Raw genomic sequence first — 18,095 nt, 5'->3', positions numbered from 1 at the left:
TGTTAACATTCCGAATAAACACGGACATAGCCGAACTATGACGGTTTAATCAACTTTTTAGATCGTAGTTACTCGATCGTCCCCGGCATGCGTAAATTATTTAGACAAGTACCCTGCATTATCACCGATAAAATTATTGGTGTCGGGTCGATTCGGCCGAGATATCATTTCGGCCTACTTTTATTCATTAATGTTTGTTTTAAATCGCGTGAATTACACTTTGAACTTTCATTTTACATCAGTTAAATTTAAATTGTGTTAATTTCGTTATTGCGACTTATATTTGTTAGTAAAATCGTGTGAATTATGCTTTGTACTTCCATTTTATATCACTTAAATTTAAAATAGGCAAATAATGTCGTGTTAAGGCACTTATAAATAATTTAAACTATTATTCACAATATGCCCGTAAATTCTCACATGCTTATTTACTACCACAGCGTGTATATAAATCGTTTTCACAGAAATTAAATTTCTAAAATAACGAACTCGTATGACCGGCGACCAATCAATACAAAAACACAGAGAATAACCTTTTTTAATTTCCTGTTTTAAACATTAGGCTTATTCGTTTTATATGACGTTTTGGAAGTTTTACACGCATCAACGGCTACCTCCAACGGTTATTGATGAAAAAAATTAAGTAAAGTTGAATAAGAGTTGATATCATTAACAAATCTTCTTTTATTCATAACTAAAATTTATCCGTATACACTTCCCCATTGACAATTGCAAACATGTATCCCTATAGACGCGGCCCCCAGGCCGTGTCTAATAATTGATAACTTACAATCATATTTGATAATGTACAAACCTTTTGCAAATGACAATACCAGCTTAGCATCTATATTTAGATTTACTTTGTACATAACTGTACATCTCTTAAAATCAGTACCTGTTGAATAACTCAATACATTGATGGCATGAAGTAAGATTGTCAATAATTATTTTATAACTTAAAACTTTTTAATCGGTTACCTACGACCTTGAGCATTCTAAGGTTAAATATCAAACATCGCTCGAGACTGGGTTAAAAAAGTCCTGCACCGTATACCTTGGTATATGCAAAATATGTCGCAGTTTCCGTCTATGTTCTGTACAGTCAATTGTTTAGTGAAACCGCTCATTTTTAAAGCTTCGGGAATGGATTAATTTACACACCACCTACCAATCCTTCTGGGTATCGGCTGTCAGAATAGATACACCCCTATGACATCATTTAACCAACTCGACCAAAAGTAGTAGAGAATCCAAAATTTGGATAATGCAGACGAAAAAATGGCGCGGATGCGATACTGATGTTGTATCTAGAATCCATATATCATTGGATAAGCGTTTATTTTGATTGACAGACGGCGACTGTTTATATAAATGCGAATACATACATATCAATCTTAGTTCATAAATATTTTGTTTCCCGCCAAAAAAAACATGTACAATTTGCTTACCGGCCTGCACGCGCGTAATATGAGCAATAAATGATAAGCTGTTTTGGTTCCCCTTCATAGTTTAGTGATTCACCGAAACTCCGGCAAAGAAATGAAGTAGTCCCCTTCATATGAAACGTATATGACTTGTAATCGAGCGCTGCACGATTGACTTCAAGGCCGTAATAATACGTCAAAGGCATAATTGGTATAGTTGTAGTTTGTATAATGAGAAATTCAAGCAGTGTCTTTATTATATGAATTGTGTTCAACTTACCTTCGTTAACATCACCATCTAAAGAAGGCCATTCATCAACAAGCACGTCTATTTGTTCCGTTGTTGAAAGCCCAGCCATGTTTGTTACTTTTACAGTAAAATAATAGGTTCCGTTGTGAGTGCCATTATGCGTATTCTTAACATTTAATTTGTCGAGTGGTATTGTGTAGTTTATGTATGCACAGGAACCAATATCTGGGCAGTAGCATTCTTCTGATGAGCATGAATCCTGAAACGAGGGAAACAGTGTGTAAACATAAATTATTATACGCAGTTTAAGACACAAATGTATGGTAAGGTAACTGATTGAAACTAGTTCCATTATATAAACGTGTAGATATACGTACATTTATGGTCATAACAGCATGGTGCTCACTTAGAAGCTCGGTCATTGTGTCGGCTATTCCAAACGTCCAATGTATTTTAGATATCCCACTATGTGGATCAAGTGCGGCAAACGTCATCTTCATTTTGGACAAGTCCGTGCTTTTATGTACATACAGCATATCGTATCTTATAGTGTCTTCAATAAGCCATAGGTCGTGGAGGTGTGGTGCAGAGCCATCAATAAATACAGTTCGGTTATCGCTAAGGGTATTTCCAGCTATATCAATAGCCTTTACGTTCAGTGTGTAAGTATCTCCATCAGTAACATTCAAATCCTTGCAAAATGATTGATTTTTGAATGAAGGGACAGGTTGTTCTACAGAAAATGTACCGTGATTCAGGCTCCACGATATATGGTATGCAATAATACCATACACATTCGATGTTCCAGAAACAGGTATCTCCCCAGTTGTTTGCTCGAATGAGTGGCTAATGAGATCGTCCGGATCGGGCTCAATAGGATTCAGAAGTTCATTTTGAATGTAGAAATCGTTGTAAAAATAATCTTTCCAGCTTATACAGACATCGCTGTGATGGGTTTGCCATGTGTAATCTGTAGCAGGTGACGATGATGTAAATCTGAAAGGCTTTTCAGTCCAGATTTGAATGGACGAAGTGTTATCGTATAGAACAAAGCGGCGTGACTGTCGAACATTGCCTGCCACATCCTTCACCTCAAGTGTTAAACAATAGAGCCTCGGTGTGTCTGAAGTAAGATTTAGATCCATGTTTGTGACTGTGTGGTTAACCATTGTACTCAAAACGTTATTTGCGTAATCTACCTTTAGCGTCCCTTCCGAGGACAAAACTTCATTAACCCGAATTTCGTAGCTCTCAATAGATGAAGCGGTGTGTGAGGCTCCCCCTGGAGGAACAGGATCCAACCAACCGTCAAACTCGACGTTGTGGAAATATGACCGCGTGATCCGTTTGCTCAGATGGAAAGGATCAGAGCCACATGTTGATAATTGTGAACAGTGTTCAGGTGGTTGGCTGTCATAGCGATAGCAGACTGTTCGGTGTTTTACAGTTTTGTGGTAAGGTTTAGCGCTATGAACAGTTTGGGTTCTTGTATCTTTGGCTTTCAAGTAACCACCACCTTTCACTTCGTAGTCCAAACACAACCTGTTCACAAATAGCAAATGCTAGTATACATTTATTTCATGATTATTTATGTAAAAGCCAAAACTGTTGTTCCAGGGTGGAGCGGTGACATCTAAACTGTTTGTTGAGGCTAATATGCCGAGGGCAACAATTCAGAATGTCATCCCCGACACCAAAGGACAACGGTATTGACTGTTACCCGAATAACAATTAAATAACTGCTCTATTACATGATTAAATTAATATAACGAATCAGGGAATTTAATTTGATTTATTTTCGTACAATTTACTTACGCCTGGCCATTTGCGAGTGTGTATGTAGTCGTAAAATTATGTGAATCATAATGTGCGCTCCTAACAGACTGGCTCGAATTTACATCTGTAAGTCGTCTGTTTGTTGGTAAAGTAGTGAGCGAACCTGTCACAAATACAGTTATAACTTCATAGTGAAAAGTAAACTATGTTATATACGCTAACGACCGAATTCAAACATGTTTGTTAACTTTTTTCAGTGTTTACAAGCACAAAATGGTACATTATACAGCCGAGATTTGTTTCGTCGCCGCAAAAGTGTTCACATATTTCCTTATGTTATGTTATGTACATTTGCTGGAAAAGAAACCTTAAAATATATACCCACATTTGTCATTTACAATACAATGAACTACTGTATCCAATATATGAGACACATACCTGATACGGATTGGCGTTGCATATATACTGTTACGTCCGTTATTCCGAAGTTTTGTTCAACAATATATGAAGGGCGCGAATAGCTGGAAATGTCAATTGTGTATTCAGTGCTCAAATCATACTGCATAATCGTCGGCTGATAATTTCCATATATATCTTGCAAATACTGACACTCGGTTGAATTGCTCGATGACATTGCTGTCTTCTTTTCACCATTTGGTCCAATCGCCACAGTGTCACATGTTAAGATGGATGGTTTCTGAATTGGTTGACACGACGTTTCCGCATAATTTGAAACACTGGTAAACCCCGCTGCGCACGAGCAGTCCTTGGTGAGACCATTTCTGCAGCTCCCTGGCCAACAATAGTGGTTGTTCCAGGAACACATCCCTAAATGACATGTTGGACATACGTATACAAGTATGCACCATGCTATTATTAATGTCATTTGTAAAGAACCTGTAAATACGATACAGTTTGTGAAAAGAAAACAGTTTTTGTAACAAATATTTTGTTTGATTTTATTATCGATTGATACGTTCATATTTTTCCCGCGTTTTATAGAAAAATGGACTATAAAAAGAAGACCTTCTCTCCTTGTTCAAAAGGAAATATATATTTTCAAACGTGAGTAATTATTTTGTCATAATACGTTTATTTCAAATTGTATATCCTTACGCTGGCATTCTTTGTCGCCGTTGTATCGCTTGAAGAATACATTGTTGTCGTTACACTCCTTGCAGTATACATTGTAGGATGATGTGCAGCTTCGGTATTTACACTCGGCGATTGATGGACATACTTAAAAAGAAACCCGTATTCCCTGAATTGGTTACAAATGTTGGCGTAAACGACACTGTTTATTCCCTATAACTACACGACTATTGAAGGTGTCCTTCTGGTGTGTCATAAATTAAGGGTTGGTGCTGAAATTGTTTCGTTTGGACGTACTGGTAGCCCGCTTACACGCCATAATGACAATCACTTTAATGCGTTAAGTGTACTTTTTTGAACTGTTGAGTACTCTCTGTAAAACATGAACTATCGTGTCTATCATATTTGGTATGTGTGAGACCAAATGAAATATGTCCATCCGACATCTAATTTACACTTTTAAAAATGTATCTTTTTTTATAAGATTCCGAATTTTAGGTTGTAACAACTCAATCTCATATGAAAATGTGACTGAGGTTTAGGCGGCCTATTGGAAAAAGGAATTATTTAATTGATTAATGTTCCTTAAAGAGATAATAACAAAAATGTCGTTTATTTATTTAGCGTTGACATTCAAAAAACAAAACAAAAAAGCGGCAAAATTGAATTTACTTGAAAAACATCAACTGTACATACATGTTGTCATCAATAAAACGAGATATAAGTTTATCTCAGTACAAACATTCGTTTTATTTCCTACGTGTCCATGTTTATCAGATTGAACTGTGACATTCAATACATGAAAATAAACTCTAAAGAAACTGACAATCATGTGGCTCTGAATCATGCATTCTGGTGTTTAGCTTATGTAAGGGTGAATGGCCGACAACTGTCCACTTTTTCGGAGAAACGAACAATCCGAGACACGCATTGCCGAGGCTGTTTATTTTCGCTGACAAAATGGACAGTTTGAGGCATTTCACTTGCTTCAACGTGTAAACAAAGAGGTCAAATCTTGAATTTCATGGTGCCATTGTCAACTTATTTGACACTGTCCAACCCATTGAAAAGATACTAATCATAGTTTATCTTGATAATCTTTAAAACAAATTAAGCTTATATTGGTATTGATCGGTTTGTTATATAAATTGAAAACGAATTATATGTTCAACCATAAAAATGTTTTACATAGTAACGCAAAATTGGATAGTCAATAGTTATTGCATTATTTTATCATCCAACCTATGAACTAAAACTAGACACGAACTCCAGTAAAAAAACAGAACTATAATAATCTTGAAACACAAATAGCAAAATACAAATAATTAACTACGTGTGATACTAATAGACTTAAGCACGCAACATACAGAAACAATTGTTGAATTATATCAAAGTGATTAAATGCTACCTTCAAATTATTCAATATTTATTATATAATTATACATATATGACATGCTAGAATCAACGAAATGACGCATCTCTAACAGTATCAATGTGAAAGCAATTTGTATGACTTTCACACAGATAGACTTAACTACATGAACATTAAAGTGTACATCTACGTCAGCAGTCAGTTTGAATAAGGCTATTTTTGACATTATCAATTGCTGTAAATCGCATCTAACACCATAAATGGTAAACATTTAGGAAGTGCCAAAACAAATGTTTTTATGCGATGTTAGAAAAAATTATACTTAAACGACCATCATTGCTTGTTCAAAACAACTTAAGGAAATCACGTTTAATACAGATTGTAAGAAAACTATATTAAACCCTTTAAAACAAGGAAACCCTTTATTATTCTCAAATCCCTGAAAGTGTTCTTTAAGAGTTAATATTTATCTCTCAGACGATTTAGGTAACTTCTCAATCTTCCGTATTAGAACCTTTTACAACCATGATATGTTTTAAGCATGCCCGAAAAGGGTGATTTATGTTTAATTTGATAAATCACTGAACGTTACTATTTCAGTAAAGCGGTCAACACTTAAAGGTTAAATCTGTTAAGCACTTATTTGCTTTAACATTATAAGACGTACAATAATGAAACTTTTGATGTAGGACTTTTATTTATTATCTTAGAACACAAATGAATATTCTAAAGCATATACAAATGCTTTTTTCAATGTGTACACTAACTTATTTCATTTAATGAAAGAAGAAGTGCTTAAGGGATATGGAAGTCCGGATCGTTCGAAAAATTGTGTACAATATTCCGAAACACAAAATACCTCTTGTTTTCTAATTGATCACTTTCCTCCACTATTCACTTAATAACAACATTTAAGATGTTGTATATAAACGCTCGTTAAATATAAAAAAACAGGTCAAGGGTAAGATATTGATATTGCGCAAAATGGTGATTCAACTTACAGGTTTTATATAAAATAAGTTTGGAAAGTTGATCTTGGTGATAAGGTTTTATCGCAATAAAAGGAAATCTGATGAAAATGTCTGACAAAACTGTCGATGGAACGCGAATATTTGAACAAACGTTGACGTTAGCAGTCTATCTTGAATATTCTCAGTTTAAAAACTGTTTTTAATATTGGAACTATATAAACAATCTCTAGTTTGGCATATGCGGTTGTTATTGTATCCATACTGTCGGTCATAATTCGAAGTCGGGTTTTACCTTATACTTAACACAAGTGTATTGTGGAGAGGTGTATTATTTCTCCCATTGTACGAAACTACACAATTATATACGTCACATGACTACTGTCAAAGTCACAAAACTTCATTGTATTATGGGTATTGTATTAAATGTGAACATGTGGTCAATCTCAGCCCGTGTCCCTTGTCTAATGTGATGTGTTTAATATGTGATTGCTGGATTTTGATCTGATGAAAATGATGTTTACATCTTTCTGAGACTCTATCATTTTCAATTTCTATCCCTCCTCTTTCTGAATTCCTTTTATTACGCTCTATATCAGACACAAGCTGATTTTCTAGCAATATCTTTTATAGATTTCAATCATATTTTACATATGTTTGTTAAACAAATTGGTAAATAATATTAAGCAGCTACAGAGTGCCTAATAAGCCCACTCGTAATTATGTTCTTAATAGTTTATTAATTATTTAATGAAAAAGAACTACGAAAGTGTGCATTATGCATTTCCATGTGCATTCCACGTGAATCAATTCATGCACTGTTCTTATTATTTACTGGAATAATGTTCTGGAATTCTGTATTTGACAAGTATTTCGTTAGTGTTTGAATGAAACAAAAAACTGTATCAGGTCTTTGAGTGTGGTTGTGAGGCGCCCTTTATAAAAAGACACAAACGGAGGCAATCTACACATAGCGCCCAACTAAAGGGAAGTTCTGTCGAACCGACAAAAAGTTCTAGACGTGTTCCGTGTCTGAGGTTCCTACCGACGGTTTGCCTTTTATGCCCGGATATTGAGTGCCCCCTTTCTATTATCCTGTTTGTATTAACTATGGACCCCTATTGCATACCAGAGCCATGTTAATAGTGCATTTACAAAACAACAAACTTTTAATTTCGGCCCACGGTGTGCGATTGATATATCATAAACAGCATTGACTGATTTATTTATACACGTAAAAACCAGCTGTCACCTGTGGCAAAATAGCTGTTGATCATCGCGGATGTATTTGTTTTTTTTTGTCTTCTTGTTTCGTTTGGTATGTTTTACATGTTTATTGAGTAAACTTTGTTCTGAATTTTGTTGGATGTTATTTTCTACCAACTCAGATTAAGTAGATCCAAATATTTGACCATGCTGGAAATCCTTTTCTCCCACCTCAGATATGCTGATCCAATAATTTAACCATGCTAGCACGTAAATTAGCAAATTATCACGTAACTATACGCGAATTTGCTTAACTGAGCTGGGGGAAAAAGCATCTACCATGGCCGTTCGTGTTAGATGCGTGTATCCCAACCCTCGCACAGTTGTTCTGTAGGGAAGAGGTACTTATTATGAATTCTTCTTATCTATATTTTATTCTTTTATTAATCAAGCTCGTACGTTTCAGATTCTCAAGAACTACTTTCACCTAAGTAATTCGTCTGTCAACACGTGATATTTGATAATTGTTTTGCTGGATATTCTAATTTCGGTTTGATGTTAGTAATCGTCATAAATTTTCTGTTTCCATTAGCACTTTGGCATAGTTTTGTCCGGTAATCAAATTAACCACTACATTTTATCTGGCATTAAATTTTGCGACAAACTTGCTGAAACTTAAACGCTAGTCATTTATATCGAATAATGTAGTTCCTTGACCTTATGACAGTTCATATAAAAAAAAATTTCTGTTTAAAGCAACTCAAAAGATAATGACTTTAAAGCTGAAATTGTTATGAATGATAGTGTTTACCTCAAAATTATGACATGATGATGATTATGATGGTAACATCTTACATAATAATACGAGTGGTTTAATTAGCTACTCACTTCATTCCTTTTAGAGTATGTTTAATATTATGAGGATCAAACTAACATAAACCGACTCTACATTTGCCTTTGTCAAAAGTGACATTGAGATACCATATCTCACCCGGTAATGACGAGCTATTAGTGAATCTTATTCAACTTAAACATGCTTTAAGATCTTAAACGATGAATTATAACTTCCTTCGATATTATAGTATTACAATGCATTCGTTTTCCTCAACGCTATATATATATACAGAACATACATGTACATAAGTTGACCAGGGGCAGATAACAATAATGAACAACAACTAAGGTGACTTTTGTGTTATCTCGCTTAGAATGCCCCTAAAATCGCGCTTAACAGCCTGACAAAAAACATCGGGAAACTCGTGATAAATAACAACAAATAAATACAAAAATAGTTCAAGAGAATTCAGTATTTACGGAACGTGCGCACCAGCGGAGTAGGCTAATAAGGTTTTACTGTTCTATTTAATAACACTTTCAATGTCTCCTAAGATGATTTTTTTTTTAGCCTACTGGGCTGGTCCGTGTATTTTCCTTTGTATTATTAATGAATAAAAGTCAATCAAAATAGACAATGTCTCATGGAAACTTAAGCAGAGGGATAACATGTGCAAATTTTAGTTATACCAACTATCTTATGCGTTTGATCATCAACAACTGTATGGATCGTATTGTGTATCGATATTTACTTCCGATTTTATCGTAATGGATATTTAAATTTACGTTGAGGGAACATTTAACTCGTCGATTGATTTCGAAATTATTTAATACAGATTATTTGTACGGAGCAGATACGTTAAAAGAGCAGAAAGTCAAAATGTGAATGACACCGATTAATCGTAACTACCCGTATGGGACGCTGATATATCAATAATATTTTGACCTCGTTTAAATTCTTATAAACAAGATGATTGGGGACTGAAAAATCAAAGTTTTGGTTTCGGAATAAGATCAAAAAGAGCACACACAATTATAAGTTATTGCTAAATGTGTAACCATTATCGTTTAAAGGATTCAAAAATCGTTTGTATTTTAAATACCTGAGTCGCAACAGTAGCCATAATATAGATCTGGACAATTACACCCATTTGTTGAAACCGTTCCGCCATTATAGCACCAAGTGTTGCATTTACCATAGTCATGAAACCCCGACCGGTCGTTTGGATCCCTACCACAGTCACTTAAACATGCGGCTATGTCACTTGCCAAATCAGATTTGCAACAAAACAAACGACTTCTTGATCGTGTGCCACCTCCACAAGTTCTAGAACAATCCGACCACGACTTCCAAGGAAACCATTGACAACGTGACACTGGACAATCCGCCTGTACAAACTTAGGTCCAGTAACATATGTGAACAGTACAGCAATATAAAACACAGCTAAGCTCCAACGGTCTCCGAACATGTTGCACGTTCCAACACAAAAACAATTTAAACTCAGTCAACAGACTGCTTCCTTTTAAGCTCTTGTAAACTTATCTATTATTGGAAGTGATTTACATAAGATCACTTCTTTGCTTCCTTGATATGGATTTACTCTTTGTGTATCGTTCTGGTCAGGATCACATAAACATTTACATTGCTACTTGTTTCTTCATTTGTATTTTGTTAATATGAACTTATTGGTAGAATCATAAATAGTTCATGCGATAAAAGATATCGCATACGAGTGTTCATAAAACTAACAACACTTGCATAAGGATAATATGAAACCAATTTGTTTAGTAATAAAAAAGATAAGTATGATCCAATAAATTGGCAAAACAACACACGAACTAAACTTTATCTTAAGTTTCTTTCATAAATCTACCACACATACCACCCGTTTATCCCATGATATTTCAAGAAAGTGTCAATATATAAACGCTGTATAATTGTATAATTTAATATACTTAATGTGTATGCGATGTCAGATTTAATGGTTAATTGGATTATTGGCATTTATTTGGAGTAAATATGCCATCACTTGTTAACGTATATTAAGTAGATATTATGAGTATTGCATTAAAACATTCTTTTTTACCTTGGAAGGGACTCATGCTATTTGACTTATGCTTTGGCACCGATTGACTTTTCGGTTAGGCATTTAAAAGCACGTATATATATTATAATAAACCTATTTAACTCTTTTGTACATTTAAAGTAAACCAAAATATTCTGCTTTAAATGCGGTGCTACCCACGTCGGTACAGTCAATGAAAAACATAAAACACTGACATCAGACCTCACGCTCACAAGGACACAAAACAGAAAGATAACTTAACTTTAAAGCCTTTTGTTGAATCGCGTTACTAACGCTATACCAAAGCGTGGAATTCATAGACAATATTTGAGAATATATCATCATTTCTTGAAAGGTTCCAACCGTCAGTACCTTAGTTGCAACACTCCTTATGATTTGCCACATATTATTTTGTCATACAAAAAGGGCACTAAACAAAAACATGAGCGAGTCCCGTTAAAATTACCAATGATTTTTTTTTTAAATGTGAAAGGCAAGGTTTAAATAAGAAAATGAATTTTTAAGCGTCACCATAGCACTTTATTTGTGTCAAAATCATTAAGAATTAAAATATCCTACTTCTATTATACTACTATTACTATTATTACTATTATTATTATTATTATTATTATTACTATTACTTCTACTACTACTACTTCTACTTCTACTGCTGCTGCTGCTGCTGCTGCTGCTGCTGCTGCTGCTGCTGCTGCTACTGCTACTACTACTACTACTACAATTTATAGTACTGCTGGTACTACTACTACTATTACTACTTCTACTACTACTTCTACAACTATTACTTCTGCTACTATGCATCATTGTTTATTTCAAACTAAAAACTAATTTGTAGACAATTTAATGCGCGAATTAATCATCTATAACAACACATATTGGTCTTCAGCGAAAACAATATTTTATGTACGTTTTATTGTACTCTTAAATGGTTGTTTTTCACATACGGTATTGATGCATATTGTTTGTGTCGCTAAATATAATACGGAAGTGTTTATTATTGTTATATTGCAAACCACTTATATATATATATATATATATATGAATATATGGTTTTCGAGAGAGAGAGACAGAGTTTCAAGCCTCTTAAGGAAATACTACAGACGTCAGTAAGTTATATACGTTGTTAATCGGTCAAATGAAAGACATACTAAACGATATATTGTAGTAATAAACAAAATTAGGGATTATATTAAATTAAGGAATTTAATCGCTAATAAATTAATAAAATAAATCAGAACCACATTTATTTTCTGCATATTGGATAATACTAAATAGAATTGTTACAAAATGCATCACTTATCTAATTAAATACAATTCAACATTCATTGATTGATATACGAAAAAGGAAGTTTTTAATGGACCTGATAGTTTTAAAATGCATGCATCAAAATATCCAACTTTTTAACGGGCTCACGGCGGATACATGTCAATACCAAATATGACAGATCGCAATGTCCGCTTTTCGCTATATTTAAGCTTCGACGACAGACAAGTTTAACTCTATATGTTCTAAACGCTCATCAATGTTAACATTCGAGCTATTCTGGAGAAAACCTTATAGTGTTAAGCCGGACGTTGAAAAGAAATGATGAAACAGTTTTTATTAATATTTCGATGTGTTTTAATGGATAAATGTCTTACTGGCGTTCTTCCGGCCATATGTCACCTTTTTGAAGTATGCGTATAAAAATATTTTAAAGTCCTCCACGCATGGCCAGTGAGCATTAAGTGTGACATTAATTTGGACCTGCTGAAATAGGTTTTGCACTCGAAAATTTAAGAAGAATACGGCAACATCTCATGGGATGACAAATTACACTAAAAATAATTAGTTAATGATCAGTTCGGTAGAAATTACATCGCCTGAAACTTTAACTAATACTTTTCTAATGTTAGGGGTTGAAATTTAACAATTATGTTTTTTTCAGTAGTTTGTGTGTTTGCAAACTAGGATATGAATGATTTGGTATGTGTTCTTAAGTTTGTTATCACTATTGTTCCATACTATGAAAAGGTGTTCTGTAAATATCAATTTGGCGTTGCTTTGTCAATAGTTTATAACAATGACATGCTTAATGAGACACACCTTTGAAGTAATACAATCGGGCCAACAAACCTAATCGATCAACACTGGTTACACAAGAAGTTTATCAAAATGTTTTAAAGTTTAGACAAATTATAAATTAAACTTATCCAGGATTTAATCGGAAAAAGACGTTAACTCGCATGGAAACACATTAAGAAGTAATTTATACAAACACTTTTTTGACATGTATGTTATAAACCGATAGTATTTTAGCAGTTCCTAGGGTTTCACTAATGTCATTTTTAGATTGAGTTATTCAATAACTATCATGATACTTCATTATCTTTCGTCGATCTTGTTTTTACAAAAGATCACATGGATGTGTTTAAATGCAACTGACTTATAAAATACTACAATACACAGACAATAGGCGGCGCGTACCAGAGGAATGTCAATTAAGTTGTCTCTTTTTGCTTGAGACCTTTACTGAGAATATGAACCTTCTATCAATAACACATTAACGTATTTTTAAGACCAAAGTGGAAATCAGGTCATTATACACAATGGTTAAATATATAACATAGTTTTGTCAATGTTTTGATCCCTGCTCTATTTATAGATATAGTACAATGGCGAATAACATCAAAGACCAATTATGCAATTATAATGCACCAATAATGGTTGGTATATGTATGCACACACAACATTTATCAGAGGTTTCAAACGTCAAAAACATCTTATCTCACCAGTGCTCAATATTGTTTTCATTCGAGGCAGATTAAGTAAATGAGGGATGAATAGGACAAAATATCACTCTAAAGGCAAAAAGGTTCAAAGGAGAAGGGCAGTGTTCAAAACGTAAAATGAAAGTACTTTGCTATTTTACCATACAGTTGATGCTTGTTGGTGCATTCTGTAGTAATGAATTGGACTAAAAACGGTACACTATAAAACATGTGTAAATGGTCTTCAATGTTTATCGATTCAATTGAATAAAAGGTAACTTGAATGAATTTAAACATTACTACATGATTTATTTACAACATGACAGAACCTCTTCGCCATTTTAAGTCCTTGGTAATTTTTTTATCTCAACACAAATAAGTTAATTTACAGCACGTCTGAACATTGGCATCCGCCACCTGAATATGGGTTCTAATAATTAGATAACTCATTGAAATACTTGGCTATTCTCATGAACAATATTCACACGTCTTTGACTTAGTTTCTCCTCCACAACGTGATGTAAAGCTTTCCCTGAACCGACAGTCGTCATATTTACCCCATTAACAGCTATCTGCAATATATATTAACACAATATGCAAGTGATCTGTTTAGAAATGACCTTTAAGGCTTAGACAATTTGGTAAATTTAAAACTTCAGAAGCATAATGTTTGTTAAAAGACGTGCAAATTACATTCAATTTCTGGATTAAAATACTCATTTTTAATTACAGGATTGAACGGGCTAATGTCAACGATAATTGCAATTTTCAGAAAATGAGAAATAAGATACTGAAGAAATATATCATAAACATTTAATAAGGCCTTGGCCTATTTTTCTCATGACAAAGTTTAAAGCTTGTAGAGAAGTAAAAAGTCAGCTCCGTATAAGCAAATAATTACCTATTCGACTCACTTGGCCTGTCGGTGTATTTTCGACTTCGCCATTGATCAAAGCGCAATTCTTTTAAAATATTAAATACACAATATGTAGATGAAGCAATTCAGGCCAATATATATTCAATTGGTAATACATGATACGCATTATTATATGTATCTTACCTATGATTTGCACATTATCCAAATGCCGAATTTCACCCCAATGATAAACGTCACGCGCGTGAAACGAATTCATTGCAATAAGCGAAATTAAGTTATATGCAACGCATTGCATCAAGAACTTTCTTAATATCGATATTCACATTCTTAGTCCTAACACTGCGCTACTAAAACACGCCTATACATTTGGGTTTCAAAGAAGACATGTCAAGTAAATGTCTTGTTTGATGACTCATGTACAAACAAAAGAAACAGAGACCAAATAATACACCGAAAAACACCGTATACGAAGGAAGACACAACGCACATGATAAATAGTATTGTGTTTGAAATTATAAATGATTTATGAGTTCTTCTATATAAAACTGACATCCTTGGACATTGTAGTCACATGCACTCAAAACACAAAGTAAGCATATGTTGATCAGCATATATCACACACACACACACACACACACACACACACACACACACATATATATATATATATATATATATATATATATATATATATATATATATATATATATATATATATATATATATATATATATATATATATATATGCATTATTTACCAACAAATATGTAGCATATTAAACTATGTTTCTTCTAATTCTACCATATTGAGTTCAATCTAAATACCATTATGAAATGCGTTGTTTCCGATTAAGGAATGTCATCATAACATAAATTGTTGGAAATACTCACCCGTACAACCTCTGTTATAACCCAAACTATAATACGGGTCGCTACATTTGTCACAACGGATACCATCCGGGGATCCTCCACAATGATGTTTGTAACTTGGACAATGGGCGATATAATTTCTACTGCAATCTACAAGTTTAAATTAAGAAGATCTTTTACGTTCCTCAGGTACTGTGTAAAGTTAAGGTGAAACAGTTTCAACACAGTTCATGTTTTATTTGATACGGATCAATGTGACGATATGGCATGACAAATTTGAAACTAATCTTTAAACAAAAATAGTTCAAGACTAAAAACAATATAAAGTGCAAATAAAACTGTACATGACACATGTTAAAACATAACTCTTTCAATTGGATATGATTTTGCAGTATATTTTTATGAAGTTAATCTTTAAATTTGAGTGAGGTAAAAATAGTAAAAGGTATATTTGGTGATGATGGGAAATCCGGTTTATTGCAACAAGGAATTAAATTGGCTTGTCGAATTCAATATTGCAGCTGACATGATTACAACGTGATTTCAGGAATCAAAATCACATAGTCTTGATGACAGAAGGTCATAAAATTGCCGAAATTTGTCAGCTTCATAAGTGTTTTTATCAAAAAATATCTTTCTTGTAAAACAAATATGTTTTTTTGTTCATCATTATATGTATTTGATAATGTTATTGCAATATTAGAACACATATTTTATTTGTTAATTGATTAAACATATTTGACACAGAATATTGCAAGTTTGTCATGCCATATGCTGAGCAAAGTATTCAGATAGCAATTAAATGACAATTTGCCCTTAATACAAATGATTTAACGGTGTATATTAATTATAACATATATGTTTTGCAAGTTAATTTACATTTCATGTGTTTGTTAGTTGTATAGTTGGTAGTTAAGTTGTTTACCTTCACAACACCTCCCACCTCTCCAGCTAGAACAATGACATCGCCCGCCAGAATATGTGTACCCATTTCGACAGAACTCATTGCAATTTTCATGGAAACGCCTATTTATTTTCCAGACACACGATCTACAAACCCGTGATCTAGTCCCCCCACCACAGTCTTCCGAACAGCCGCCCCAATCTGGACAAATACTGTAGTGGCCCGGAGTACAGCTTTCTACAGTATCATAACAATGATATTTTTTTTTGATTTTATATGTCAATATATACATGAAAAACTAAACAAGACCAGTATTTTAAAGCCTTAACATTAACACCTGCAAAGATCAAACTAAAGAGATGGTCGAGAAACTAAAAGAAGTTCACGAATCGATGTATAACTGCATTCACGGTACAATTGTGCGAACTACTCGATATATATATATCGAGATTTGGACAATGAACAGTCAAGTTGTGACAACTTTCAGACGTTATAAGATGATACATTTCAATTCAAAGAGCAAAGTTTGTCTAAAATTATGATTTTTTATACGAACCCACAAGAAGGAAACTGTTCAGCAATAATGCAATCCTGAAAACCAACGTTTATCATATATATGTATACATACATACTTTTCAACATTTTATAACGATATTTATTTGACAAATGTTTGTGGATTTAAAACATATGTAAGGATAAGCCAGTAATATATTAACTTAATGTTTTAGATTCAAACACAGATCTAGATATTAACAAGACTTGTACATTGCCGACAGTGTGATATTTTGATATCAATTCATATTATAATTTCTTTGTAGTTTCTAACGCAACACGAAAATAAATGGATAATAATACCAGCCGTCTTACCATCTGATTGACGGTGCACATAAGTAGATCAATTGTAATTGATACCCCATTACGTCCGTTCAAACTATTAAATAAACAATAGTTAAACATGATTAATATTCAGTTGAAGAAAGCTCCTTTATTAGGTTCCATACTAATTAATGCATTAAATAGAGGACATGTAAAACAGGGACAGTAATTTTTCTGTATTAAGATAAAAAAATATAAAATACTAAAAAAGGCAATAATTTGACTTACTTTAAACAAAGCCACACATAATTCCGTCTGACGTACTTATATAAGATATTTTATAAGAGATATTGATCACTGTGACACTGCTTTTAATCCGTTCTCTGAAAGAGGAAGATACTTGATATAACTTACTTGCATCCCCTTAAACGTGCAGCCAATAAACATGCATAACTAGAAGATATATTGACTCAAAGGAAACAACTATCGCATTTTGTTAATATATACACAATGCCGGAACATGCTTCAGTTTAAGATCCACTTAGATGGGCATTCTTTAAGAGATCAGTTGAGTATAGTCTCTTATTTCAAAAGACAGATATATTGTATAAAAATAAATGGCAGCTCTGATAGATGAGGTTAACTTGTAGCGCATGTCGTTTACTAAAACGGCAGCAACTTCATGGCAATTTTCTGATTGTGTTTAACATAATGAGAAAATATCAATATATATAGTTAAAAACAATCCTAATCAAAGTGCTATAACCGACGTTTGTCTGAAAATCCAAATAGTATAGATATTGTTACCGTACAGTTTGCAGTTTTACATTTCACCCTACGCGCTGTAAAAGTTGTGCGTCGTTAAAAGATT

The 18,095-nt window shown here is 33.5% G+C and overlaps 1 protein-coding gene across 1 annotated transcript; it reads right to left on the bottom strand.

Moving 5' to 3' along the window:
* Positions 1-1,444: 1,444 nt before the first annotated feature.
* Positions 1,445-16,390, bottom strand: LOC128223589 (uncharacterized). Its single transcript, XM_052932864.1, has 7 exons — positions 16,384-16,390; positions 15,526-15,654; positions 4,567-4,689; positions 3,889-4,278; positions 3,490-3,613; positions 2,052-3,216; positions 1,445-1,933 (listed from the first exon to the last, which is right to left on the bottom strand). The coding sequence occupies exons 1-7, from the start codon at positions 16,388-16,390 to the stop codon at positions 1,445-1,447; spliced, it is 2,427 nt and encodes an 808-aa protein (XP_052788824.1).
* Positions 16,391-18,095: the final 1,705 nt, after the last annotated feature.

This window comes from Mya arenaria, chromosome 17, assembly GCF_026914265.1.
Source record: "Mya arenaria isolate MELC-2E11 chromosome 17, ASM2691426v1".
Classification (NCBI taxonomy): domain Eukaryota; kingdom Metazoa; phylum Mollusca; class Bivalvia; order Myida; family Myidae; genus Mya; species Mya arenaria.
Note: the sequence above shows the minus strand (reverse complement) of the source record. Positions and strands in the feature narration are given on the sequence as shown.